Below are 27905 nucleotides of genomic sequence, written 5' to 3'. Positions count from 1 at the left end.
CACACATCACGATTTCACTCAGAAGTCAGTCAGTTGCCTCCTTTGAAGATTTGAAGCCACGAGTATGTTGAAACTGCTCAGGGGTTTGACACACACACTGGTGACCATTTTTGATCATACCCAAACCAGAGAGCATACTTACTCTTGGGTCAGAATTCAGTCAGTCTCCTCCTTTGAAGCTTTGAATTCACTGTTGTATGATGAAACTGCTCAGGAGGTCTGCACACTTGCGACCATTTTGGATCCGCAGCCCATAGTCAACATCAAAGAGATAGCAGCGTGGATGTTGAAATAGTCCACCACTACATTATAACCACCCAGCAGCCCCAATGCATGTTTGACCTCGTCTGGTCTCCCCTTATTACCCTGTGGCTTCTACTTATCCAGGAGCTTAGCTTGCGCTGCTGAGACCGCAATGCAGACTGCCTCGGGTTGCCTCTCTAGCCCTGAGGCTATGTTAGCGCTCTTAGTCAGTGTGTAAGCTGAGGCGCTGCACGACTGATGCATCCACCCCACTCTCTTCTGCATGAAGAAGCGATGACAGATCCTCTCTTACAACATAAAGATAGGTGTTGATGACGAGCAGAGCGGAATTCATCAGACCACGACCGACAGAGAAAGAAGTAGATAGAGAATGATCATCTCTAAGCCAAGAGCGAGCCTTTCGAAGATTGAATCAGATACGGAGATGGAATTTCGAAGACTAAGTCGCGACAGAAAGAGAACATAGGAAAGACAGAGCTAGAGACGAGAGAGATAAGAGCAGAGAAGAGAGGAGCAACGGAAGATCGATCCTTAGCGTGACGGAGCGAGAAAGGAATACCGAGAGAGCGATTCGAGCTGGACGAGCTGAGTACTAGAGGAGACAGAGGCCGCTCGAGGAGAGGGGGTGAAACGCGAGGATCGAGCCGTGAGAGACGGAGAGAGTATGACAGAGATGCGGGGCGAGACGAGAGAGAGAGAGAGAGAGAGAGAGAGAGTAGAGAAGAGAGAAGATATGAGAAAAGAGAGAGAGAGAGAGAGAGAGAGAGAAGAAGAGAGAGAGAAGGAGGAGAAGAACGAGAGAGAGGAGAGAGAGAGAAGAGATGAGAGATGAGAGAGTTTGATATTTTGCGTTTTGTACAAAATAATGTATTATACCCTAATTAACCTAAATTCACTGCATTACAGCCTACACTGGAAAGTGATGTAGCCTTACAGTAGGGTATTGAACACCACTTTGTTTATGATGTACTGTAGCCTACTTTCTTATATCCATATATTAGCACAGACTTGTGAAAGACACTTGTGACCAGCTGATGCATGTGATATATGGTCCATGTGAACTGCCCTTCATATAACCAGTGTAACTTGTGTCCCTGGGCAAGCTATTCCTAGACATCTCTTGTCTTCCCTCCCTCCCTTCCTCACCTCCCTCCGTCCCTACCTCCTATTGGATCACTGTCTGCTGTGCCTCAGTGGCTGTCGATCCCTCAACGACCTCCCATCTTTACCGGGAACAATACAACCTCAACCCCTTTTGCAGCTGGAGCCGTGTGTGAACTTTCAACTCGATACTGTCGACCATCGTTTGCTGGAGCTCCTTCATATCATCCTTTGTGTTTTTAGGTAGATGTGATGTCATACCACGTGTCTTATATTGTCACTGTGTGAGTTTTCACTCTTGCAAATGGCTCAGTAGGCTGCATGGTTCATACATCAGATATCTAGTACAAATAAATACACGTATCTTGACTGTCTTATTCAACACAGTGTTGATAGATTACTGAAATAGTTACAGTAATAGTACACAGTAGTGTGAGAAACATGATACGCTGAGGGAAGAATGAGCCCCACTCAGTGGATTCACCGTGAGCTTGTTCAAGGTCAAAAAACCTGCTTCTCGCCTCCGTGCGAGTCAATAGTTTTTCTGGAAGCCGTTGGTGCACTTCATCGCCGTCAAAAAAGCGAGCAGACAATATTCAGAGTGCTCCTTAAGAGTCAACGCCAGGGGTTGTGGGTTCGATTCCCACGGGGGGACCACTACAGAAAAAGTTAGGACATTGTAGGCAATCACTACTGTAAGTCACTCTGTATAAGAGCGTCTGCTAAATGACACATTTTTGACAAGAAATGGTGCTAAACTGGCATGAATATCRTCCCTGCATTTAAAAATGGCCGCCAATTATTTCTGGAGCGTGAGGCAGGGGTCTTTGTTGGCGTTAGTTTTAGTGTGCCTTGGCCAAAACATAGAGAGGGACATGTGCCTACAGCCTACGCATGTGAGTATTGTGTGTGTGTGTGTCAACATGTGTGTGTGTGTGTATCAATCTCTCCCTCAACGTCAGAAAGACAAAGGAGCTGATCCTGGACTACAGGAAGCAAAAGGCCGAACACACCCCCATTCACATCAAAGGGGTTGTAGTGGAGTAGGGTCTAGAGCTTCAAGTTCGTTGGTGTCCACATCAGGCTGAAAATATTTGGCATGGGCTCTCAGATCCTCAAAGTTCTACAGCTGCACCATCCTGACTGGCTGCATCACTGCTTGGTATGGCAACTGCTTGGCATCCGACCGCAAGGCGCCACAGAGGGTAGTGCGTACGGCCCAGTACATCACTGGGGCCGAGCTCCCTGCCATCCATGACTTCTATACCAGGTGGTGTCAGAGGAAGGCCCTAAAAATGTACTCCAGCCAAGTCATAGACTGTTCTCTCTGCTACCACACGGCAAGCGGTACCGGAGCGCCAAGTCTGSGACCAAAAGGCTCCTGAACAGCTTCTACCCCCAATCCATAAGACTTCTGAACAGTTAATTAAATGTCTACCCGGACTATTTGCATTGACCCCCTTTTTTTGCACTGACTCTCTTGCACTGGCTCTATGCAAACTCACTGTACTCTACCCACACACTCACACTTACTACACTGACARTCCAACACACACATACATACCCCACACACACACACTGACTACATATGCTCACACACACAAAACACATGCACACATGCATATTGACGCCACACACAAACACACACACACACATTTAAAAACGTTTTAACTCTGCATTGTTGGGAAAGGGATCGTAAGTAAGCATTTCACGGTAAAGTCTACACCCGTTGTATTCGGCGCATGTGACAAATACATGGTTTTGATTCGGGGTGTTTAGGTGTGTCAACGTGTGTGTGTCAACGTGTGTGTGTGTGCGGGCGTGTGTGTGTGTCAATCGATGCTCATCACATTCGATCACGTCATGCTTTCACACTGTGTTGGCCACGGTTCACAGTCCCTATGCAGAAACCTAAGCTGTGGTGCCAGCAACAGCAGTGTCATGGCCTGTCTGTCTGGCTGTGCATCTGCAGGGGCTCCAAGCGTTTGTAAGGCATGGCACCCTTGAGCATGTGTCAAGCCTGTACTGTATGGTGCATTAGGGTGTGCAGGCTTTTGTTGCAGCCAAGCACTATCACACAAAATTCAACAAATCCTTGAGCTCTTAGTTGAATCAGGCCTTGTAGGGTATTGTGAATGGGAGAGTGACAGGCTTTTGTTACGGCCCAACAYTACCTTGACAATTTCAACAAATCATCAAGCCCTTGAATCAGTTGAATCAGCTTCATAGGACATTGCCAATGACTTGCGGTGTATTGTAAGGCCAGTGTGTGACATTATGACGTCTCGGMGAAGGCTGTCGGAGACCTGCACTTTTCTCCCAGACGTAAATATACGTTCTATGATTAAAAAAGTATAGTGAGGCTATAATTCTAAAAGTAAAGTTTCCATCACTGGGAGTCTTAACAGCTTGCTGTCGGGAAAGTACTTATTTGAAACCATCTAAAACATGTATCCTGCTTTTTCTCCTGACGAGGTAAAATCACATGGGTAGCTCCACACTTCTGTCCCACCAATTACTTGCGCTTTTGAATTTTTCTAGGATTTTCCCCTCCCAGGATTAAATCGTTGGATATTTTTTTCTTTTAAAAGATGATATACTATCCCCCCAGTAGTCAGTTCTCTCCACAYACTTCCACCTCCAATTATAGAATAGTCTTACACCTTTGAAGAATTCCATTTCGGCATTACCCGGTATAGTATGACTGGGTTGTTTCTCAATCCAGCTAAAGTTATCCTTCCAATAATGACGCGTCCTTAAATCGGCAGCATTAAYCTTTTAAAATCAACTGCAGCAAAAATAAAAACCTGGTTGAACATTAATCCATTTACAGCGTTTCATGGCATTGGAACWGGAAGAATTTAAGTTGACGTACACTTCAGTCGATGGTGATACAGCATAGTTGTTGGTGGGCAAATATTGTCAACATTCCATTTTGTTTGTGTGTGTGTCTCTGAACTGATTTGTCATCTTTGCCTGGACGACCACATTCTCTAAGCTCTTTGTGTGGCATTTTATTAACTTGTATTTCAATCTTTCCATAACCTTCTATCTATCCATCCATAACTGATGTTTCATGGTCAGACTGTGAAACAGGAATGTTAATGAATCCAATTGAAATCTGTGTCATCATCATGTCAATAAAGCCAGGCAGTATTTGAACAAAGGTATTTATAACCAGCTATAATTAAAACATATCCTCTGTCTCAATTTTACTATGCTGCCAGGTCAATTTGCATAACAACTGACACACACAGCAGACACAACGTGCCAATGTTGCCAGGCGACTCAATCCCAAACACAGGCTGATGAATCCAATGAATCACAGTGGGAGAAGAATAAAGAGAGGAAGACACCCAGGGTGATTGTGTTGCGAAGCATATTTTCATTTGCATCTGCCGACCTAGCTAAGTTGGGGCTGCCTGGCATCACCTGTTAATCCAGTCAGTAAGTCTGCTAGCTGCGATGTCAGGATGTTCCAATCCACAGGCACTGTGCCCAAATGTTGCAGCCGTGTGCCCTTGTAAGCAGAGCAAGTTTGTGTTGTAACCTTGCTGATGGGAAGGTGTTGTTATGTGGGGAATGTGGAGTCCCGGCATAGTGAACCCCGCCACAGCTGAAAGTGGCACATAGCTGTTTTTTAGTATGGATGACGAATATGATTTATGTGCCCCTTGTATGTTTTAGAACGATTGCAATCTTTCTGCCCTGTGATGAATAGCATCATATTAATGCGTTATTGGAAAAGACTTGGGCACCAAGACCTCATCTCATAACCTTCCTCCTTCCTCCGTTTTCCCCAGCAGTACCAATTTGGCGTTTTTTGCAACACCACCAGAAACTGGAACAATTCAGTGTTCCCCTGCCACTCCCCTTTTTCTTTCCACGCTCATCTTTAATCTACAGCAGTTCTCTGTGTAACTTTAACTCAGTTCTTTTAAATGAATACCAAAATGTATGCATGAGTTGTGCCACTACCAAAGCAGTGGCACAACTGCTTTGGCAGTTATTTGTACTTATCTTTCTCTAATCGCTCCACACACCAGAAGAGAGGGTGAGAGAATGAGCAGCATCAAAAGAGGGAAAGATTAGAATTGGAACTGAATTGGGGCCCAAGATTGGTTTGCCAACAGCCAGGAAAATGGAAGATGGAATGGAAACAGGGGGTTGTGGGATGGATGAACGATAGGAGAAGGTCGCCGTGCTTATACGGTGGGAAAATAAGGATAGTCAAAACAAAATGYGGCTGTTATTTGCATTTTTGCTCCTGAATAGCAAATCTTACATTTTCCTGTGATAGGCCGGTCTCACTCGGAACGCAGGCTCTGAGTGTTCATCTATTTTTGTGGCGAAATGAGCACGTCTTTATAAGAGGCATATCATTCTCAACTCAAAAGGCTCTGAGGGCTTTGCAGGGTTGTATTCCAGGTCATGCATTCAAGTTGCTTGGTTGTTATGCAGCTCAAGTTTCCATTTCCATGTTATTAGTTGTCTCAAAGTGAATTTAATGACAATTACGMTGTTTCTAGTTAGGAAAAACACGTAGCCCCTTTAATGACCTATGGAACTAATCTACGCTGGAGATATGTGTCGACTTTTAATGATAACTACAGTAATAACTAATACATAAAACACACACTTATTGACGGATAATTACCTGAGGCGAACATTTATTTCATTCCATATCTTTCATTGCATGTGGTACACGCTTTGGCGGTATAAAACAAAGAGGMTTTTTTAGGTGGGCTAACAACAAAACGGTAACAAACAAATGGTTTTTGTTTGTATGTATTTACAATATACCATCTGGATTGTGTTTGGTATTCAATTATTCTAGAACAGGGGGTTTCTATTGATTGGTTGTTGCAATAAGTATCAAAGAGGCGGTTTTCTTCAAACGTACATTTTGTTTGGTCTAAATCGGTATGTGAATTCTTACAAAGGGATAACCATTAATTCCACACTCTCTGTCTTTCCTTTCTTGTCTTCCCCTTCAGTGGCAAACATTCTGTGGAGAGAGGAAGGTATGTTTGTATTTAAACCATTTGTTGACTGTCATGTCATATAGTAGATTACTATAACATGTTATAAAGTAGATTAGATGATTCTGATTGACACAATTTCAATGGACATGTCAAGCTGTCCTCATATAGACACCGTGCATTTGCTTCTATAAAGTCTGTTTCTAACGAACATCTAATAACTGGGTCCGTTTTCGGGTTATGTTGAAGTAGCTAATTACCTACCTACTCAACTGTTACATTTTAACCGTGCTGTACATCCGTGCTCCCGTGCCACTTAGCATAGTAGTTTGTTGTTAACCTTGTAATAAAACCTGTCCGACTTGTAACAAGGTTGCATTTCTCGCCAGGTCTTGGAATTGCCAATATGTTCTATGTGTTTTACGAGGATGGTATCAAAGTCATCCAGCCAGTGGCATGTGAGATCCAGAGACACATAAAGCCCAGTGAGAAACTACTGGGACTTCAGGTGAGACGTCTTCCACGAGAGAAACACGTCCAGTTCATGTAGCGTTGTAGGGCAGATTAGCTGTTAGCTAATTAGCATTATTAGCTTGAGGACCAACCGCCTAGAAGTACGATTCCTTCAGGTGAAATGCCTTCTAACAGAAACACTTCCTCTTCGCGTAGCACTGTGCTTGGTATAGAGGGCTAGCCTAACAAATTAGCTTTAGCTAGCTGTTAGCTAAACAGTGTTCATATAATTAGCTTAGGACCGACCACCTGCTTTGGTATTATCAACACTTTGATAACTATTTGTGTATTTCACATTTGATCTTGCAAACCTGTCAACAATCTTTTATTCAGTGAAATGGTTGCATCTCATAACAAATGGGGAGTTCATTGTCACGCTTGTCGTCACTACTGTTTCTCATATATTTGATTAAGTGAAAGATCATGCACTTCTGGAGGGTTGTCAACTCRCAAAAGTCTCTCTCTCAAGTCAGGCTCCTCATTGAATTGCCGTTTGACATCGAAATGGTTCTCACTCTCTGCTGCGTCTTCCCTTTTGAACCGGCGTATTATTCAAAGRCGGTCGCTGATAGATGCCTCTCAGATTTACACATGTAATCAAATGGGTGCATTCCTCCTTTCTACCTTTCATCAAAGAGCCCCTATGTTTATTGCACAGCTGTTATGTGCGAAGGCGAGCCATGAATGCACAACGATCATGCCCGGGCTCCTCGGAGAGACGACATCTGTATTAGGATATCAATAACGGGGAACTCTATGGCAGCAGCACAAGCTCTGTCTACGAAGAATGTTGTGTGAGTATGTGTGTGGCGCGTCTGTGGCTGTTGGTTTGTGTGTGGGTACTACTGMACAGAGAGGATGACTCTCAGAGGGAGGCGAAGATAATCTACTGTTGATTTGCCAATGTATCAAGCCCATTCTGGAAATGGTGCTCACATCTCACATTCTTGATCGATCATTCATGGTAATGACCCAATAATTAATTCTTCTTAAGTGTTATATGGGTGTCTTACTGTGATACACATGTCAGCTGAAGAAGCGATGCTGTTCGAAATTCAGTGGCGAGGCAGATACATTTCCTGAGGCAGGAAGCAAGGGGGGCTAAAGAACAGGGATGTTTTAGGTTTAGATTGTGTTTGTTGTGTCCAAGGCTAAGAACTAGTCTTGCTCGTACCACAAAATCAAATATGATCTTGGTATGTTACAGAGCCCAAATTGTCCTCACCCGACAACCTTTACAGCATGTTTTCTATACTTCTAAAGCTTTCCATTTGATCCAAGGACAATGTTGGTAGAAAATAACAAGAGTTTTTCTTCTGCCTACCTGCCTAGGGTTTCGCACATGCTCAGTTGCGACGTACTGCAGTGTTGTCTACAGGAGGGTAGAGGTAGAGTCTCTGAGGTATTCAGTCTCCAGATGGCTTCTGCTTTGATAAAGTGGCAGAAATTAAAAATATGATTACATCCCACAGTTTTAATTGTTTCCTTCACAAACACGTCCATGAAAATGGAACTTTGTTTATCTTGTTGACTGCCAATTCTGTGATTTAAAGTAAAAGGTCTAACAGCTACAGTTGCCATGTGATGACACAAACATGAGCACCCACATGAACAGAAGCCTTGAATTAAGACCTATGTGTAGTATTGGCATGATACATTGGCAAATCAACAGTAGATTATCTTTTCCTCCCTCTGAGAGWCATCCTCTCTGTCCAATAGTACCCACACACAAAATCAACAGCCACAGACACGCCACACACATGCACGCACACACACAAAATCCACCATTCACAGTCTTCACTGGATGCCAGAGTTAAGGTTTCACACCTCTTTCCCGAGAGTATTGGGCCCGCGGCGGTGTGGCGATGTGTGACATCTGTCAGAAAACCCCCCTCTGTGACAGTAGGGCGCGAGTGAGTTCATCCTCCTAAGGCCATGGCTCAAACCAGGRCATGAGGCCTCAAACAAATCTTCCCTTGGTCCAGAACAGAGAACAGACGCTGGGCTGAGCCAGGCTCACAGGCCACGGGAGGGGACAGGGAGCGAAGAAAGGGACATAGCAGGGGATAGAAGGACAGAGCATACTATGGTATAAATACTATAGTATTCACTGTAGTGTTTTGCAGACTTTATTGTAGTATTCGCTGTAATATTTTTGAGCACTATTGTAGTATTTACTATAGTATACTGTACTATACTGTAGTTTTTATAGTTTATAATAGTATAAATACTGTAGTAAAAGAAAAGTGTAGTATATACTTAAATAAGTATACTGTAGTATTTACTGTAGTGTTTTTGATGACTGTACTTTTTTTGTGGACTGTAGTATAGTGTAGTATTTACTACAGTATTTTGGCGGATATTACTGTAGTATTTACTATAGTGTTTTTGGTTTATTATCTTGTATATAGAAGTAGAGGCTTTCTCCTTCGGGAAACCTACTGGAGAAATATTAAAAGACCATTTACTATAGTATTGTAGAGTATACTACAAAATGCTATAGTAAGTACTACACATGATCGAGGGATACTACAGTGTGTAGTATAGTCGTCTACAGTTGACTATAGAATTCTAAGTATCGCAGTATTCTATAGTGAAGTAGTATTTTTTCATGTGGGCAGGGTTTCAGAGGGTAGGTGGTGGATTGCACACGGGCAATAGGGAGAGGTTGTGTGTGTGTGTGTGTGTGTGTGTGTGTGTGTGTGTGGGTGTGTGTGGGTGTGTGTGTGTGGGTGTGTGTGGGTGTGTGTGTGTGTGGACTTGGACTTGGACTTGGACTTGGAGTTAGCTGATAAGGGAATGACTCGAAAACAACACAAGGGAAGCAAGGAGATAAAAATAATTTGTTTTTTAATGTGTCATTTTGATAAATGTTGCACAATACATGTATTAACTGTGTGTGTGTGTGTTTTATTTTCAGGCTGAGGTTTGCCCCATGTCAGTGGGGGAGGTCAAGCAGAAGTGTGTGTGGTCATCAGCGGTTAACGTGAAGGACAAGTTTATTTATGTCACACAGCCAACCTTGGCCAGAGTGCTTGTGGTCGACATCACGTCTCAGAAGGTTGTCCAGGTAATTTCGGCCATGAAAATTGGATAATCAAGATCATCTTCCCCTTTGGACAGGTCCTGCTGTGGAGTGTTATGAGTACCGGTATGCAGTGAACACAATAACGAARCACACATACGGCATRCATATTAGGAAGACCCTTACATGTCATGCAAAACAACACATGAATCTGAATTTGAATCTGGAACCATTCATAAAGCAAATGTTGTTTTTCCGAACGTCGTTGAAGAAATTACGAAGTTGATGAGTCTGAGAGGCTTACACTATTCACTAGAACTGACAATCATTTAGCACTCTAGCTATTCTGGTCAAGGGATGGACACAGACTTTTTCACAAACCCTCAGTTGAGTCCGACTTCATTTAGATACAAATGCACTGAACTTTAGGAACTCAATTCTTTTCTGTGATAGAGATTTGGATTTTGTTGTTTCAATGTCTTTTCCATCAACCGACCTCTGCAAAGTCTTTGTATGGCTTCTTAAAAAAAAAAGTGTACATCCTAAAAAAACTGTGAAAGCTGGTCCCGTTGCTCAAATAGATACAGGTGATTGTGTTACGTACTTTACCTCCTTTTTCAGCCAGTATATAAGCTTATTAGTGGTGTAGTGGAGGGTAAAGTTGTTTACATGCTTTTTTTATTTACACACGCAMAAAAATTCCTTGAAAACATAGGGAGAGGTACTTTATTTACCGCAAACGCCGATCAGTGTTTACCCACCTATTTMTTACCACTGTTGACCATGACATCGCAAAAAATGATGTCAGCCTGACATCATTGCAGTTTGGCCTGCTGGGAATGGTTAACCCCATGATGAACAAAAAGGCTCCAACGTTCTTACAGTAGGAGAGGACCTCGAGCAGAGCAMGTTGTGTATGTGCCGGGTTAAAAAGGTGTGTGCGTCTCGGAGTAAAAGGACTCCGCATGGGGCCCAGAAGGCGCCCAATTTCTGCTGCTGAASGCTCCCTAGGGTCAAACCGGTCGTCAGGTTGTTGCGCTGGCGACCATCACAGGCTCATTATTGGGTCACCTGGAGGTTTGGCTTCATTACTTTAGYTGAGCTAACGCTAATTAGCCACCTGATCCTCGCTCAGCTCTACCAAGGAAAGGAAAAGGGGGGGGGGTCATTTGGGTGTCTCAGTTTATTTACTCATCTTCTSTTTTCGCTTTCAAAATTGAGTTGTACTTTATATTGACTGGCTAGGTGTAGCTTTAATGAGTGTGGTGAGAAATGTCCTGCCACTGTATTGTATGGATCATCCATCAACTGTWTAATTTTGTATGTGTTTACTGGATTGATTCTGTCTAATTCATAGCATATCCACTATCACAGACACAGATTAGGTACATGTGAATATGGATGGAATAATACTGTCAAGTCCTCGAGAGGCAGAAGTTGCCGGAGAAGAACAATGTCCACACCTCTTCCGTCTGATGACTACATGCTCAGAGATTAGTTATGACTCAACACATCTCTCTCATATCTCCATGTACCATAAATCCCCTCGAGTTGTTTACTCTCACAGTAATACCATACACTTTAACATGAAGCAGCCAGGTAATATGCTCCATTAAGATTTTTACGGGGAGAAAAAAAACACTACTTCACCATACTTCAGCTTGTTCTGYTGTCTGCTCTAATTTCCCAGAAAGAAAGAAAATAATTGCTTTTTTTGTGCCAAGCTAGGTGTAAAAAGCTGGAGTTGTGTTGTTTTTCTCACTGTGTGTTTTCTACTGTGTGCCACACACATGACTCATCTGTCGGAGCCGGCTGGAACACATCGTAGCCAGGTGTCAAGGAATGGATACGGATTGAAAGCAATTACTTCGGTGTTGTAGAGCAATTGCACTGTCACCACTCGATTTGAAAAGCCGCTCGACGTCCAAACACCTCATACATAAAAAAGGTRGAGCCTCCCCGTTGTCTTGTTAAAAAGGAAAACTTGACTCTTCCTGTCAAATCCAATGCATTAGCGAACGGGGAAAGTTGTGATATGCACCGTGCCCAGCGTCAAAGGGTATATCCGTCTAAGAACCGTGTTGAATTGTCCTGATTTGCTCTTTAAGTGCAGACCTGTCTTCAAATAGTTGTGCTTGCCTCACGCTGTGCTTGATAGAGCTTGCCTTATGTGATGGAACCAATAGAAAAGTCCCAAAAGTGCAAACCCTGTCCACCTGGCACTCCAGGAAGGCTAAAGCGAACGATCGGACTGGGTAAGTAGAGTGTGCTATTTGAGGTTTGTTTTTGTGTGTGTGCTTTCAGACGGTGAGCACAGACCCCTACCCAGTGAAGCTGCACTATGACAAATCCCACGACCAGGTGTGGGTCCTCAGCTGGGGAGACATGGAGAGAAACTTTCCTACTTTGCAGGTAACTGTTTGACATCACACCGAAATTCACTATATAGAGTAGTGTTACGTGTTCGTCTTGATACTAATGATCTATACAAGTGGGTCTATGTACAGTATGTGAAATAGGCAATATTTAGTGTAAACTCACTGTTTAATGACAATACTATTTTACGTGTTATGATATGGCATAAAGACACTGTGTTGTGACATTTTCGGGACACTACTATGCATTACTGTTCTTCCAATGGGATACATTATCAACTATCAATCCAAGTTTGGTCAACAACCCTTTCCCAAATGGCACAGTACTAGGTGGCATTTTCTGTTTATAGCTCAATACAAGTTATTAGCCTGCACTGCTTTTGGATTGTTAGGAGGTTCCAGTCTCTCTAGTGCATTATGGCATAATTAAGGCTACCTTTCTTGTATGCGCACACTGGTACAAACACAACACAGAGGACCTCTCCTCCCAGTGTAAGTTCATGTCAGAAGCGATACAGGAGGCAAACACAGTGAATAATTCATGAGGGCCATGTTAAATATCTCCCCCATCTTCTCCTCCTTTCCCCTCCTCCCCCTCTCCTGGTGTGGTGCTAGGTGATCAATCAGGCCAGCGGGAGTGTGTCCCACCATACCGTCCACACCCAGCCGGTTGGCAGACGCTTTGATAGAGTGGAGGATTTCTTCATTCCTGCCGCCAGCCTCATCATTAATCACATCAGGTACGTCAGTGTCGGTATGTGTGTGTGCGTGTGTGTGTGTGAGAAAGAGAGTCAGAGTGTGTTTGTTTGTGGGTGGGTGGTTGTGTGTGTGTGCGCGAGAGAGTCAGTATGTTTAAATGTGTGAATTTAAATATAGACACCCCCCCCCTCCTCGGACCTCGCCCCCCTGCCTTCTGAAAAGCAGGGGGAGGTGAGTTTACCGACCCACTGCTCTTCAGCAACATATGCAGAGCAGATCGATTTGATGCCTGCGCTTTTGACGGGCACTCACCGAGACTCAGTCCRGAGCTGCTGACACACCGGGGCTTAACTTGATACAGAAGGCCTAGCGCAATACCAAACGCTTAGCTGGAGTTGGAGTTGTGGAGAAAGCCAAGTGCCAAGCCGGAGGTATCTGGGATTTAAGGAAGTTAACAGACTCCCGGAGAGTTGCATTCGCAAGCACTAGTTGTAATTAGGTCCACTAAGACTTGTCTGATAGGGTTGCTAAAAAAACATGGCAAAGTACTGAGAATGTACACTACCGGTCAAAAGTTTTAGAACACCTACTCATTCAAGGGTATTTCACTTGAGTCATTGCTAATCAAATTGTGTGACTTGTGTAGCCTACCTTGAGCTGGCAAACTCATTTAATAAATATCCTATAACTTCAGTGTATTGTTGTAGCCTTGTGTTATTATGGAATTATTATTGGCCATGTTTAATTCATTAAATTGGAAGTTATCAAAGCTCTATCGCAATTGCCGATCAGTTGTTAGAACGCATTAGATTGACTTAACAGTCAGTCAGATTAGGCTACAGATAAAGATAATCAATGGCTGTTGTTGACAAGCATATTCAGTTCATATTCATATTATTCATATTTAATTCAGTGATTTGAAATTACGACCTCATTCTCAATCGCCTCGCTATTCATGTTGAATAAATGTGTCTGTTAATTTGAACTAAGCAAGCTGCTAAATTGTTCAGTTTACGTATTGCTTACATTTCAGTCTACAGTCTACTGTAGCCTGTAGACTATCTAAATAAGATGTAGGCCTATCAGGGGCTATAGCCTCCCTGCATCTAAGTGCACTCAGGCTATCCGGAAGGCCAATGTTAGTTACTTTAAGGAGCTGTTCTCTCTCTGTGGGACTAACCCCAAGAAGTTCTGGAAAACGGTTAAAGACCTGGAGAATAAACCCTCCTCCTCACAGCTGCCCATGTCCCTTAATGTTGATGATGTGGGTTTACTGACAAGAAGCATATGGCTGAGCTCTTTAATCACCACTTCATTAAGTCAGGATTTCTATTTGACTCAGCCATGCCTCCTTGCCCATCCAACATTTCCTCATCTCCCACCCTTTCTAATGCGCCTATCCCCAATGTTTTACCCCCTTTTTCCCCTGCCCCGCTACAAAGTTTCTCCCTGCAGGCYGTCACTGAGTCCAAGGTGCTAAAGGAGCTCCTTAAACTTGACCCCCAAAAAACATTGGGGTCAGATGGTTTAGACCCTTTCTTCTTTAAGATTGCTGCCCCTATCATCTCCAACCTTTTTAACCTGTCTCTCCTTTCTGGGGAGGTTCCCATTGCTTGGAAGGCAGCCACGGTTCGTCCTTTATTTAAAGGGGAGATACATTTTTATTTGTTTTTTTATTTAACCTTTATTTAACTAGACAAGTCAGTTAAGAACAAATTCTTATTTACAATGACGGCCTACCAAAAGGCAAAAGCCCTCCTGCGGGGACGGGGGCCTGGGATAAAACAATAATAATAATAATAAATATAACAACTATAGGACAAAACACACATCACGACAAGAGAGACAACACAACATTACATAAACACAACATTACATAAAGAGAGACCTAAGACAACAACATAGCAAGGCAGACATGACAACACAGCATGGTAGCAACACAACATGACAACAACATGGTWGAAACACAACATGGTAGCAGCACAAAACATGGTACAAACATTATTGGGCACAGAAAACAGCACAAAGGGCAAGAAGTTAGAGACAACAATACATTTCGCAAAGCAGCCACAACTGTCAGTAAGAGTGTCCATGATTGAGTCTTTGAATGAAGAGATTGAGATAAAACTGTCCAGTTTGAGTGTTTGTTGCAGCTCGTTCCAGTCGCTAGCTGCAGCGAACTGAAAAGACGAGCGACCCAGGAATGTGTGTACTTTGGGGACATTTCACAGAATGTGACTGGCAGAATGGGTGTTGTATGTGGAGGATGAGGGCTGCAGTAGATATCTCAGATAGGGGGGAGTGAGGCCTAAGAGGGTTTTATAAATAAGCATCAACCAGTTGGTCTTGCGACAGGTATACAGAGATGATCAGTGTACAGAGGAGTATAGAGTGCAGTGATGTGTCCTATACGGAGTATTGTTGGCAAATCTGATGGCSGAATGGTAAAGAACATCTAGCCGCTCTAAACCTTTTTTAGATCTGTCCTTCTCTCAGCACATATCAAAGCTGCAGGCTAAAGTTAAATCTAGACTTGATCGTAATCGCTCCTCTTTTACCCCAGCTGCCAAACTAACCCTGATTCAGATGACCATCCTACCCATGCTAGCATGCGGAGACATAATTTATAGATCGGCAGGTAAGGGTGCTCTTGGGGGGCTAGATGTTCTTTGCCATTCGGCCATCAGATTTGCCACCAATGCTTCTTATAGGACACATCACTGCACTCTATACTCCTCTGTTAACTGGTCATCTCACACAAAGACATGATGGGGAACAGAGGACTAAATACATGTAGATTGATTGGGGAATGAAAACCAGGTGTGTATGGAACAAGACAAAACAAATGGACATATGAAAAATGGAGCGGCGATGGCTAGAAAGCCAGTGACGTCAATCGCCGAACGCCGCCCGAACAAGGAGAYGAGCCGACTTCGGCGGAAGTCGTGACAATAACAGCACTTGATACAAATAACACCACTGCTTATAAAAAACCCAGACTCAAAACTGATTCAAAACTAGCAATGTCCCTTATGCCTACTCAGAAGCATGTTCAGTGGAGAATCTACATGGAATCTACATTCAGTCCACAAATAGACTTTAATCTATGACCATTCATTTTGCCCTAGGTGTACTCAATTGAATCTCCCTGGGGTGATGGGTAGGCAGACTGCCACCCTTTAGGTCCAATGGAGAGGTCAAACCATGCCCACTCTGCATAGATCAAACTCAATCAAGCGCACCTATTGATAGCTTTTCATGCGTAATAACTCCCTTAGCCTCTGGCAAGATCGATCCGTTACGGATGTGCCCAACAACTCCACCAAACCAATATGCAGTCAGTGCATCTCCTAGCCCAAAACAGGAGTCTCAGTGCACTGAACATCACAATATACAAAGGCTTTGGAGGCTTTTAGATTTATCGGGAAAAACCATCCAGGGGCTTTGGGGAGCTGCGAATCAATGCCAAGGATATGGCATTGTGCACAAGGACTTTTTAAACGCCCTATCCCTTTGAAACGTCTGATAACGCGGCTTAAAAGAGCCCTTGATTGTGCTCTTAGGGCGCGCAAACATCTATTGAATGTTTTTGCTGACTCTATTATAGAGGTCTTGGACTTAAATTCCGGTCCAATCTTTTGTACTGTTGTTTCTACCTCGCTTGGCGGGGAGTCGACAGTGGGGAAAGTTTTGCTGGCTGTGTTGTATGTCATGTTTTTTTACATTTCTGTCAGTGACTGGACAATGGAAAATAAGAGGAGARCTTCCAGTGTTCATATGGATTTGAACATGGAAGTATATATTCCTTAGCCTTTCTTCATTCTACAGTAAGTTTATTCTTACATAAACATCGACTTTTGTCTATATCTCATCTATATCGTACAGTATTTCAAAGCAGCATAATGCATTTGGCAGACCATCCGAGCAGTACACTAGTAAGGTTTAGACCAATGATATCTAGGATGTAAACCAGCCCCACTCTGATAGCTTCAACAGGCCTTTGTAGTTTTAGCAGTAGGGTTATTGCAGTATGCACTGTACTGAAAGCTGGCTTATGTCATAGCTATGTTAGGTAACAATACACCAGCAAGTCAATAAAATGAATGAAGTGTGAGAACATTATTTAAAATGGTTTTTATTTTCATGTTGGAGGATGGTTAAACATAATGACATAAGGACTTCATGATACATTCATAATCCATACATAACACATTCATAAGTAGTGTGCGCAATCATTTCTTACATGCTTATGTCAGGCACCGCAAGTTGATGTTTTCATTGTGTTACAGTACTGAAATGATACATTTGTGGTGGTAGACAGAAGCATTTCATCTATGTTTATATCAAATCAAATCYAATTGTATTAGACACATGCTCCGAATACATCAGGTGTAGACCTTTACACTGAAATGCTTACTTATGAGCCCCTAACCAACAATGCAGTTTATTTAAAAAAATAAGAATAAGAAAATAAAAGTAACAAGTAATTGAAGAGCAGCAGTAAAATAACAACAGCGAGACTATATACAGGGGGGTACCGGTACATCTGTGGGGGCACCGGTTAGATGAGCTAATATGTACATGTAGGTAGAGTTATTAAAGTGACTATGTATAGATGATAGCAACAGAGAGTAGCAGCGGTGTAAAATAGGGTGGGGGGGGCAATGCAAATAGTCTGGGTGGCCATTTGATTAGATGTTCAGGAGTCTTATGGCTTGGGTGTAGAAGCTGTTTAGAAGCCTCTTGGACATAGACTTGGTGTTCCGGTACCACTTGCCGTGCGGTAGCAGAGAGAACAGTCTATGACTTGGGTGGCTGGAGTCTTTCACAATTTCTAGGGCCTTCCTCTGACACCGCCTGGTATAGAGGTCCTGGATGGCAGGAAGCTTTGCCCCAGTGATGTACTGTGCCGTACGCACTACCTTCCGTAGTGCCTTGCGGTCGGAGGAGGAGCAGTTGCCATACCAGGCAGTGATGCAACCAGTCAGGATGCTCTCAATGGTGCAGCTGTAGAAACTTTTGAGGATCTGAGGACCCATGCCAAATCTTTTCAGTCTCCTGAGGGGAAATAGGTTTTGTCGTGCCCTCTTCATGACTGTCTCGGTGTGCTTGGACCATGTCAGTTTGTTGGTGATGTGGACACCAAGGAACTTGAAGCTCTCAACCTGCTCCACTACAGCCCCGTCGATGAGAATGGATGGGGGTGTGCTCGGTCCTCCTTTTCCTGTAGTCCACAATCATCTCCTTTGTTTTGATCACGTCGAGGGAGAGGTTGTTGTCCTGGCACCACACGGCCAGGTCTCTGCCCTCCTCCCTATAGGCTGTCTCGTTGTCAGTGATCACTGTTGTGTCATCGGCAAACTTAATGATGGTGTTGGAGTCGTGCCTGGTTGTGCAGTCATGAGTGAACAGGGAGTACAGGAGGGGACTGAGCATGCACCCTGAGGGGCCCCTGTGTTGAAGATCAGCGTGGCAGATGTGTTGTTACCTACCCTTACCACCTGGGGGCYGCCCGTCAGGAAGTCCAGGATCCAGGTGCAGAGGGAGGTGTTTTATCCCAGGGTCCCTAGCTTACTGATGAGCTTTGAGGGCAATATGGTGTTGAACGCTGAGCTGTAGTCAACGAATAGCATTCTCACATATGTGTTCCATTTGTCCAGGTGGGAAAGGGCAGTGTGGAGTACAATAGAGATTGCATCATCTGTGGATCTCAGACAGGGAGAGGTTGAAAATGTCAGTGAAGACACTTGCCAGTTGGTCAGCACATGTTCAGAGTACACGTCCCAGTAATCCGTCTGGCCCTCCGGCCTTGTGAATGTTGACCTGTTAAAAGGTCTTACTCACATCGGCTGCGGAGAGCGTGATCACACAGAACACAGAACTGTCTTCCAGAACTGCTGATGCTCTCATCCATGTTTCAGTGTTACTTGCATCGAAGCGAGCATAGAAGTTATTTAGCTCATCTGGTACGCTCGTGTCACTGTGCAGCTCTCGGCTGTGCTTCCCTTTGTAGTCTGTAATAGTTTGCAAGCCCTGCCACATCCGACGAGCGTCGGAGCCGGTGTAGTATYATTCGATCTTAGTCCTGTATTGACGCTTTGCCTGTTTGATGGTTCGTCGGAGGGCATAGTGGGTTTTCTTATAAGCTTCTGGGTTAGAGTCCTGCTCCTTGAAAGCGTCAGCTCTACCCTTTAGCTCAGTGAGAATGTTGCCCGTTAATCCATGTCTTCTGGTTGGGGTATGTCGATGCACTTATTGATGAAGCCAGTGACTGATGTGGTGTACTCCTCAATGCCATCAGAAGAATCCTGGAACATATTCCAGTCTGTGCTAGCAAAACAGTCCTCTAGTTTAGCATCTACTTCATCTGACCACTTTTTTATAGACCAAGTCACTGGTGCTTCCTGCTTAAATATTTGCTTGTAAGCAGGAATCAGGAAGATAGAATTATGGTCAGATTTGCCAAATGGAGGGCGAGGGAGAGCTTTGTACGCGTCTGTGTGTGTAGTAAAGGTGGTCTAGATTTTTRTTTCTCTCTGTTTGAACATTTAACATCCTGATAAAAATGAGGTAAAACTGATTTAAGTTTTCTTGCATTAAAGTCACCGGCCAKTAGGGGCGCCGTCTCTGGGTGAGTATTTTCCTGTTTGCTTATGACGGTATACAGCTCATTGAGTGCAGTTCTAGTGCCAGCATCGGTCTGTGGTAATATGTAGACAGCTACGAAAAATACAGATGAAAACTCTCTTAAGTAGATATTGTGGTCTACAGCTTATCGTGTGATACTGTACCTCAGGCAAGCAAAACCTAGAGACTTCCTTAGATATTGTGCATCAGCTGTTGTTTACAAATATACATAGGCCGCTGCCCCGTGTCTTACCAGAGGCAGCTGTTCTATCCTGCCGATAGAATGTATAACCCGCCAGGTGTATGTTATTAATGTCTTCGTTCAGCCACAACTCAGTGAAACATAAGATATTACAGTTTTTAATGTCCCGTTGGTAGGATATAAGTGCTTTCAGTTCGTCCCATTTATTTTCCAGCGATTGAACGTTGGCTAACAGTACGGATGGCAAAGGCTGATTAGCCACTCATCGCCTGATCCTCACAAGGCACCTCGATCTCTTTCCGCAAAATCTCAGTTTCTTTGATGGGGATGAGGGCCTGTTCGGGTGTTTATAGTATATCCTTRCCGTCCGACTCATTAAAGAAAAATTATTAGTCCAATTCGAGGTGAGTAATCGCTGTTCTGATGTCCAGAAGCTCTTTTCGGTCATAAGAGGTGGTAGCAGCAACATTATGTACAAAATAAGTTAAAAATGTGAAAAAACGAACAAAATAYCACTGTTGGTTAAGAGCCAATAAAACAGCTGCCATCCTCTCCGGCGCAATCTTTACATCATTTATGCAGCAGCATACAGTACATTTTTGGACTGTGCTCACGGTCCTTCGTGTGCAAATTTTGTCATCAAAGTCTGACATTCTCTGGATTTGTGCTGCATTTAAAACAACTGAGAACTCTGAAAAAAACAAGGTCTAATCATGATGACGTCATTGATCTTCAGATCGTAGCTCTAGAAAAAGGCCGGATTTACAATTCCGGATGACAATTTTGGATGACGTTCAAAACGTATTTGCTCATTTATTCCCTCCTTCCCAGTTGTCTTGAACTCACTGAAGTCAAGTTTTCGCAGTTCCGAGTTAACAGTTGTTTTGAGCCAATGTTGAATGTTCATTTTAAACTTGGAAAAGAGACCCTTAAATCGCAGATTTGGGACCACACAGCCACTGTCACTGATTCCTTCCAAACCACTCACAGTTGAATTTGCGATTTCCAACTTGTTGTGTAATGTTTATGTCCAATGGCCGATGAGCACCGATACGTTTTATCTATAATTTCTCTTCATTATTTATCTTCATATGACAAGGATTTGCCAGTACATTGTCGACTTGATGATGACTGCTAGCTAAGATTTTGAAAGTGTGATGTTAACATGATCAGTCCAATCAAAGCTACTGTACATTTATCGTCATTTTTTATCGTCATTTTATCTGTGGTCAATGACCTTGAGCCTTCTTGGATGGGCTCTTCTAATGTGGCAGCACCCAAACTCTATGGCAGCACCCAAGGGGCTAGAATTTTCAAAGTCTACCGTTAGACTTGGCGGTGACGTAGWGTSRCCKRYWGWGWSASAYKACWSWGKSKKWKWCYSSGCYWWYRMCRSRYTWTTRRSCMSMSMRMRSCCKCKKCKKCASAYAYKYCWSWGKMKMYSMSWYKARKRRRWRWTTMMYGKMSRSRRWRWCWKAAAAAKAKAAKASAGASKKRYTMTMTYTYRGSSMRTWTKWKKWCWKWYWMATATATATATWTTTTTTTTTACTTTGTTTGCAAACTTTACAAGCAATGCCAGCCCAGATGATACTTTTACTGTTCATAGAGAATGTATTAATGTCAAAATAACAAGCGAAACAGGCAAGCCCAAAAATGTGGGGCTCAAAACAGGATGGGTCGCCACTGAATTTAACAAATAAAAATTGAACCGATGAATTGTTTAAGTCGTTTCGCCTATTACAGAGAAAACTTATTTTCCTCTGTTTATGAATTGAGTTCAGGTGGACCAAAACGCTAACTCCTGCCTTATTATAAAGTATGCAAGAAAAACCACAACAAAGTATACAGCTCATAACTCAACACACAAGTGTTACTTTTCACATAATTCCACAGTATTTGTAAAAATCTGTATAGTGTACCGATTATGGGAGGCATGCTGAAAACAAAACAACAAAAAATGTACACTGCTCAAAAAAATAAAGGGAACACTAAAATAACACATCCTAGATCTGAATGAATGAAATATTCTTATTAAATACTTTTTTCTTTACATAGTTGAATGTGCTGACAACAAAATCACACAAAAATTATCAATGGAAATCAAATTTATCAACCCGTGGAGGTCTGGATTTGGAGTCACACTCAAAATTAAAGTGGGAAACCACACTACAGGCTGATCCAACTTTGATGTAATGTCCTTAGAACAAGTCAAAATGAGGCTCAGTAGTGTGTGTGGCCTCCACGTGCCTGTATGACCTCCCTACAACGCCTGGGCATGCTCCTGATGAGGTGGCAGATGGTCTCCTGAGGGATCTCCTCCCAGACCTGGACTAAAGCATCCGCCAACTCCTGGACAGTCTGTGGTGCAACGTGGCGTTGGTGGATGGAGCGAGACATGATGTCCCAGATGTGCTTAATTGGATTCAGGTCTGGGGAACGGGCGGGCCACTCCATAGCATCAATGCCTTCCTCTTGCAGGAACTGCTGACACACTCCAGCCACATGAGGTCTAGCATTGTCTTGCATTAGGAGGAACCCAGGGCCAACRGCACCAGCATATGGTCTCACAAGGGGTCTGAGGATCTCATCTCGGTACCTAATGGCAGTCAGGGTACCTCTGGCGAGCACATGGAGGGCTGTGCGGCCCCCCAAAGAAATGCCACCCCACACCATGACTGACCCACCGCCAAACCGGTCATGCTGGAGGATGTTGCAGGCAGCAGAACGTTCTCCACGGCGTCTCCAGACTCTGTCACGTCTGTCACATGTGCTCATGTGCTCAGTGTGAACCTGCTTTCATCTGTGAAGAGCACAGGGCGCCAGTGGCGAATTTGCCAATCTTGGTGTTCTCTGGCAAATGCCAAACGTCCTGCACGGTGTTGGGCTGTAAGCACAACCCCCACCTGTGGACGTCGGGCCCTCATACCACCCTCATGGAGACCGTTTGAGCAGACACATGCACATTTGTGGCCTGCTGGAGGTCATTTTGCAGGGCTCTGGCAGTGCTCCTCCTTGCACAAAGGCGGAGGTAGCGGTCCTGCTGCTGGGTTGTTGCCCTCCACGTCTCCTGATGTACTGGCCTGTCTCCTGGTAGCGCCTCCATGCTCTGGACACTACGCTGACAGACACAGCAAACCTTCTTGCCACAGCTCGCATTGATGTGCCATCCTGGATGAGCTGCARTACCTGAGCCACTTGTGTGGGTTGTAGACTCCGTCTCATGCTACCACTAGAGTGAAAGCACCACCAGCATTTAAAAGTGACCAAAACATCAGCCAGGAAGCATAGGAACTGAGAAGTGGTCTGTGGTCACCACCTGCAGAACCACTCCTTTATTGGGGGTGTCTTGCTAATTGCCTATAATTTCCACCTTTTGTCTATTCCATTTGCACAACAGCATGTGAAATTTATTGTCAATCAGTGTTGCATCCTAAGTGGACAGTTTGATTTCACAGAAGTGTGATTGACTTGGAGTMACATTGTGTTGTTTAAGTGTTCCCTTTATTTTTTTGAGCAGTGTATATTTTGCTCAATGTGTTTACAAGCAAAGCCAGCCCAGATTATACTTTTACTGTTCATAGAGAACGCAAACAAGCCCATATTTCTCAAAAACTTTTTKGAACAAACTTCAGCACTACTCATTTTTTTTAGCAGAAATAAGGCTGAAGGCAAAATTGTCATATTGACCTTCATATATCAAATACTCTGCTTTGTATCACTGTAGATGTGCTACATTCACTGATCTGTCTCAATGTACACATTTGTAAGAGAGTAGGGACATTTATCATGGGGAGTGGGTTGTCCTAAAATGTATACCATACAGGTGATACATTCACATAGCACTTGATGGTATTTACAGTTGCTTGCACTAACATATAGTACTCCTTTCTCCCTATCAGGAGTCCACCCACAACATCATTCTACTTTCCTTTTTTCTCATTCTCCCATAGATCAAATGATAGTTCTTTTCTCTAAGTGTGTTAGCTTTGAATTAATTTATCTCCCTGTGGGTATGCTTTTCATTACTTGAAGGTGCTTGTGTTGGGATCAAAAGCTCCCTGGGAAGAAATCCTGTGGATTTTGTGTTGGAAGTTCGACACATTCCAGAAACTCACAATTACACAAAATCCAAGGGTATTTATATATCAAAAGATAAAGGCCATGGTCATGGACCATGCAGGCCCTCCGATTTCATGACCCAATGCAGCACCTAGATCACGTCCACTATCAGGCCCATTGATGTCCAAGTCCCCAGCCCTAACGCCTCAAATGGACGATACAATCTCTGGATCGATGCTTTACTTCACAGTGCTGATAATGTGCTTCATCACTCTCTAACAGTAATTTTCTGTCCACATGAACAGACAGGGTGTTTAAAATCACATAAAAGAAGACGYATGATACTGAGATTGAAGTGCAGGTCAGGATTGATCAGACAGCATTCAGYTTGAATTTTGCCATGTCGGCCCCTCACATTCTCCCTCCAGTCTTGCATATCAGAATTCGAATGTGTCATTATCTCTCCTCTTTAGATTTTGTATGCATAATATAATATTTTCAATGATTAATATGCCCATGGAAATCTATTACTGTGAAGCATAGGGCAGACGATTTCAACTCGGCTTGCTGAGATTGCTCATCTGAGGCGATAAGAAAATGGCCACTGAAATGTGAAAATGTAGACCGTATCCACCCCTCTCTTCTTCTCAAACCAATCCTAAGGCCGTTTCTTTGAGGAACTGAAATATTGGAGCTAAGAGTCACACACCCCAGTCAATTCAGAGTATAATAATAGGAGAGGTGATGCAAATGGAAGTCCCTGTCACTGTTAAGATTGTAATCACAGCATGAGCGGGGAAAATGTGCAACTATTCAATAGTCGTGAGGATAACYGACTTCTCTCGAAAATCATACATTTAATTCTACTCTCCACAATTGTAAATGTAACTGTAGTCTTGGTGAAGGTTGGCTTTCATTCTAATGTAGCACCACTATGAATTGTGAAGTCCGGAAGCAAAAGCAAATTGATTKAAGTCTGTAGGTGTAATGTGCAACATGAATGAATTAATTAATAAATAAGCATAAAATACATTTTAAAGTATATTTTTTAGTGTCGACCCTCAACAGTACTTTTAATGGTTTTATATGTGTCATAAAAACGTGAACAGGTATACTAACATTCAAAATGTATTTTCTTTCTGTCTAGATTTGGAATCGTCCTCCACAGAAATGAACCGGCGCTCCACAAGATCGACCTGGAGACCACATCGTCAGGGAAGAACATCAGCCTGCTCAAGTACAACTGCATTCCCAAGTCCCTGGCTTACACCCACCTGGGAGGTTACTACTTCATCAACTGCAAACCTGATTCCACGGGCGCCACCCAGCCCCAGCTCATCGTAGACAGTGTGACAGACTCCGTGAATGGACACAACGGGGACGTCACCGGCACCCCGTACGTGTCTCCGGACGGTCACTACCTGGTCACGGTGGACGACCGCAACGGCTTGATGAGAATCCAGCAGATCACGGTGCGCGGGGAGATCGGCGAGCCCTTTGACATCCACACCAACCTTCACCTGTCTGATGTGGCCTTCCAGCCGTCGTTCACCGAGGTCCACCAGTACAACGTCTTCGGAAGTTCGGGAAGCCAAACGGACTCTCTATTTGTCGAGCTGAGCACAGGCAATGTGAAGATGATCAAGAGTCTGAAGGAGGCCACCAAGGCTTCCGATTGGCCGTGGAGCAGTAGAAACCGCGTGATGACCGGCAGTGGACTTTTCGGACAGTACCTCATGACCCCGTCCAGGGAGTCTATTTTCATCCTGGACGGTCGTCTCAACAAGCTCAACTGCGAGATCGCTGATGTCGTCAAAGGCAACGTAGTGGCGTGGGTTGGCGAGTCGTAGGCCGGTCTGTGTTTAGACTTGTCCTGTCTTATTATTAAGGTACAGTTGCACTGAATTTGGCTGCAGATACATAATTTATTGGGTGTGAAGAAAAACGTAAGCAATTCTCAAAACCAAAATTCACAGATCAAAATCGTATTGGATGTTGTTTACTAGCCGAGTTGAAATCGTGGTGGTTCCACAATATCTTCTAGGGGATATCTGTTAAAATTAGACAAATTAGCATCATATTAGCATTTTTCGATTGCAAGTCTTGCCAATTCAATTGGATGGACGTTTTTTGATATTCACGTCAACTGGCATTTCGCTAAAAAGAGGGAGAAAATAGGTCTAGACTATCCTCCTCTGTTTCGTCTACTCCCGTTCCATTTTTTTCCTGTGCCTTGAAGGAAAACAAACTCCAAAAGAGGAATTAACATAATTATTCCCATTGCGGCTGCAGATTACACCTTCTTCTCRTTGACCCTCCTTCGTGGTGAGAGATGCTCTAAAAATCCATGTTTCTCGTCTTATTTTCATCTCGGACCAACGTGGAGCCCATTCTGGGCTAATTAAAATGAGCTCTTGCTGAGACCCCGTCTCGTTTGAAGTGGAGATGGYGAGATTGAGTTGTCCATTATGATGTAGTGCTGCTTGGTCACCTTTGATCTCTGAGAGTCTTCAAAAGAGCTAGTGATTTGAATGTGATTTCGTCCAACAATCCAAGTCTCAATGACAATGTTAATAGATTGATCCATCTTAATATTTGTGGGATAAATTAATTAAAGTTTCACACTTTGATTCACAAGGTCAATGTGTGTGTGTGCGTGTGTGTGTAGAAAAAATATTCAAATTTGAAGAATATCCCTGGCCCAAAAGGAGTCATAGTATATATTAGAATGTACTTACATATTGTCAGTCAATTTTGGCAAAGTTTAGCAGCTGGATGTGTATCATTACAGTGAAATAAAGAGGGATTTGTTTAGTTGGAAGTGGATTTGTGCAGTTGTAGAGAATAGAGGCACAATGAGCTGTGTGGATCTAATGAGACTATAGTGAGAGACCTTGGTCTATAAGCTTCAAATGTGAGTCACATTTCTTTTCAAATGCTACAAGGCAGAGCGTAGTTGGATGAATCAGTTGTACCTATGAAACCTGGCAAGTATGTGGCCTGTTGTGCTTAGGACACAAATTATTTCCTCGAAGGACACATTCTATGCATTTTCACCATAGCACTCTAACACAAACACAATGAGGAATATGTTTATGTGTTATTTTTCAAATCTAATGTTGGACCTCTTGTCCTGTTATGGACAGGTCCATTTTATGTTCCCAATTAAGATGAAACATTTTTATATAATTTGATGTTTTGTTTTATTTGGTCAATTCAATTTCAATTAATCAAAAAAACWAAAAATGATATCACATTTTGTTTGGTGTTGCCCCTTGATACCCATAGGACTGTACTGATTACCTGTGACTTTTCTTATTGTTTTCTGTATATAGCAGCAGAGTTGACTGAGTTCCTTAACATGGTAGTTTTCATACAGTTTTTGAGGGCTCTGTTCATTATTTTGAGTGAATATGCACCCAACCTTTTTAAGAAACGAAAGAGCACCATTGTCATCTCGCTACCCTTGACCAAGTACATTGTGATTTCACCTACCTGAGACATTGTAGTTTTCATTATAGCCATGTACTGTTTGTTGATTCATGTGATTATTATTTATGTAGAGAATACACACTTGACATTTTACCTGACAATAAAGTCTATACCTCCTTTCTGTGGAAAATGTCTTTCAAACATGGTTTCAGCCCACACTCTACTAGCGCCGTTGAAAAACCAGGTTCAACACAGTTCAGAGAAGCTTCTTCACTAATGCTTCTGTTGCTCATAATAGCCCCGTTTATACCTGGTTGTAACATTTGTCCTCTGTCTTGACATTGTCCACATTCTCACATGTTCAGACAGGTGTAGACAATTAAAAGATGCATTGTGATCTGATTGTGATCCGATCTTCCTGACCACCTCCAGAGGTAGTCAGGGACCCATTGTAACTGGGTCCCTGATMATTCAAACCATTTAAATCATAGTTATACCGATCTCTAAAATCATTGACAGGTAGCACCATTGACTTATAGCATCAATAATTGTTTGAAAATAAATACATTCATATTATTTTCAAAGAATATCTGTCAAATAATCTGCATACAGAGAGGTAAACAGGA

The 27905-nt window shown here is 43.2% G+C and overlaps 1 protein-coding gene across 2 annotated transcripts in view; it reads left to right on the top strand.

The window, feature by feature from the left end:
* Positions 1-27469, top strand: part of LOC111967588 (follistatin-related protein 5) — a 194006-nt gene extending 166537 nt beyond the window's left edge. For both annotated transcript variants that reach the window (XM_023992722.2, XM_023992721.2), the window contains exons 11-16: positions 6363-6389; positions 6737-6855; positions 9781-9930; positions 12190-12297; positions 12876-13000; positions 24995-27469. In XM_023992722.2, the coding sequence (XP_023848490.1) occupies positions 6363-6389; positions 6737-6855; positions 9781-9930; positions 12190-12297; positions 12876-13000; positions 24995-25697 (1232 nt within the window). In that variant the 3' untranslated portion in view covers positions 25698-27469. The remainder of the gene's footprint in view (positions 1-6362; positions 6390-6736; positions 6856-9780; positions 9931-12189; positions 12298-12875; positions 13001-24994) is intronic.
* Positions 27470-27905: the final 436 nt, after the last annotated feature.

This window comes from Salvelinus sp. IW2-2015, linkage group LG8 (genome assembly GCF_002910315.2).
Source record: "Salvelinus sp. IW2-2015 linkage group LG8, ASM291031v2, whole genome shotgun sequence".
Classification (NCBI taxonomy): domain Eukaryota; kingdom Metazoa; phylum Chordata; class Actinopteri; order Salmoniformes; family Salmonidae; genus Salvelinus; species Salvelinus sp. IW2-2015.
Note: the sequence above shows the minus strand (reverse complement) of the source record. Positions and strands in the feature narration are given on the sequence as shown.